General features: G+C 52.4%; 1 protein-coding gene across 1 annotated transcript in view; it reads left to right on the top strand.

Annotated features, from left to right (window-relative positions):
- The first annotated feature begins 859 nt into the window (after nucleotides 1-859).
- The window catches only part of LOC105361816 (semaphorin-1A), a 269,541-nt gene continuing 269,059 nt past the window's right edge, over nucleotides 860-1,341 (top strand). Inside the window, 1 exon segment of the mRNA XM_011499098.1 lies at nucleotides 860-1,008. Coding sequence (XP_011497400.1) covers nucleotides 903-1,008 — 106 coding nt within the window. The 5' untranslated portion in view covers nucleotides 860-902.

Genomic DNA, 1,341 nt, shown 5'->3' with positions numbered 1-1,341 from the left:
CCACCCCCCCCCCCCCCGCCTCTCTCACCGCCTTCGCCATCCATCGCTCCGACTCAACCCACTACATCCTGTAGTAGTAGTAGCCCGTGGTAACTTTTTCCCTCTTATCACGTTGTCATCGCTCAGCCGAGCCAACGAATCCGCTCGAGCCACACTCACTACGACGCACAATGCACGAGCAACGGCTTTAACATCGCGATGCATCTCTCTTCTTTGACTCCGGGGCCCGCGATTATTGCGCCCGATCTCGAATATCTCGCGAGCCGGGGCAGCTTTACGAGCACGACATACGTCGCTGCTTATCCTCCCACATTACAAAGCCAAGAGAAATATAATTGTAGACGAAACCACGGCTTCGTCTTGCATTATCGTGCGCCATATACGATTGCTGCTTTATCCCAAATGACGTCAGAGTAAGCTTTCCCAGCCAATGCTTTCATTCGACCGCTGCAATAAATTGCGATGAAATTTACTTTCACCGGCCCGTTCGGGTGACGGGGGGTAAGAGCGATTCCCCTCTGAGCTTCTATTAGACGCGAGCCAGCGCCAATTCGAGTCCGTGAGTCGAAATAAAATGCCCGTTGTTGAGCTTGCGTTAAGGTCGATAAGGAGACATTTCTCACGACGATGATGAGATATCGAATTAGAAACTCTGCGATAGTCGTGGAATGTCGGGAGCCCGAGTCTCGCTTTAAATCCTTGAGTCCTGTCCTTTGCATGAATTGCACCAGCCACGCCTGGCCGTCATTGGCAATGGGGAAATTAATCGATTGGAATTGTATTGTTGGCTGCAGGTGTTATCGACACCCGGAAGATGACGGGGCTGGAGCTGAACCGATGAACGCCGGCCACCGCCCGTCCTTATCCAGCAGCAGCAGCAGCAGCAGCAGCAGCAGCCCAGGATGGAGACGGCAGCCCTTATCTGCTGCTTGGCGATGCTCGCTCTCGTCGGCGAGGCCACCCACGCCTGGCCCATGGATCCATTACCCCGGTTGCACATCAAACACCGTAAGTCAAACCATCATTTATACGTCGATTCGCACGGCCGATTGGGTGTATAATCCCGAGGCGCATGCGTAACTACACGAGCAAGTGCGCGTCCATGTAAATGCTGGCCGAACGACAGTTTGCTCGTGGCTTAATGGGATGTCGAGTCGACTGCCTCGGGAACATCATGAATAGTAATCGTAATCGTCCCTTTGACTTTCTGTTGTAATAAACAATACGATAATGCCACGCCGAGCGATAAGATCTTGCCGGCTGCTGACTCGTATTTTGTTCGTGCGTGATTTAGGGCGAGTCGGGCGTTTTAATAACGATTAAAAATTTGGACGATCGGAA

The sequence above is a fragment of the Ceratosolen solmsi genome, unplaced genomic scaffold (assembly GCF_000503995.2).
Source record: "Ceratosolen solmsi marchali unplaced genomic scaffold, CerSol_1.0 scaffold2, whole genome shotgun sequence".
Taxonomy (NCBI): Eukaryota; Metazoa; Arthropoda; class Insecta; order Hymenoptera; family Agaonidae; genus Ceratosolen; species Ceratosolen solmsi.
The sequence above is the reverse complement of the archived record's forward strand: the minus strand, read 5'-3'. Positions and strand labels throughout refer to the sequence as shown.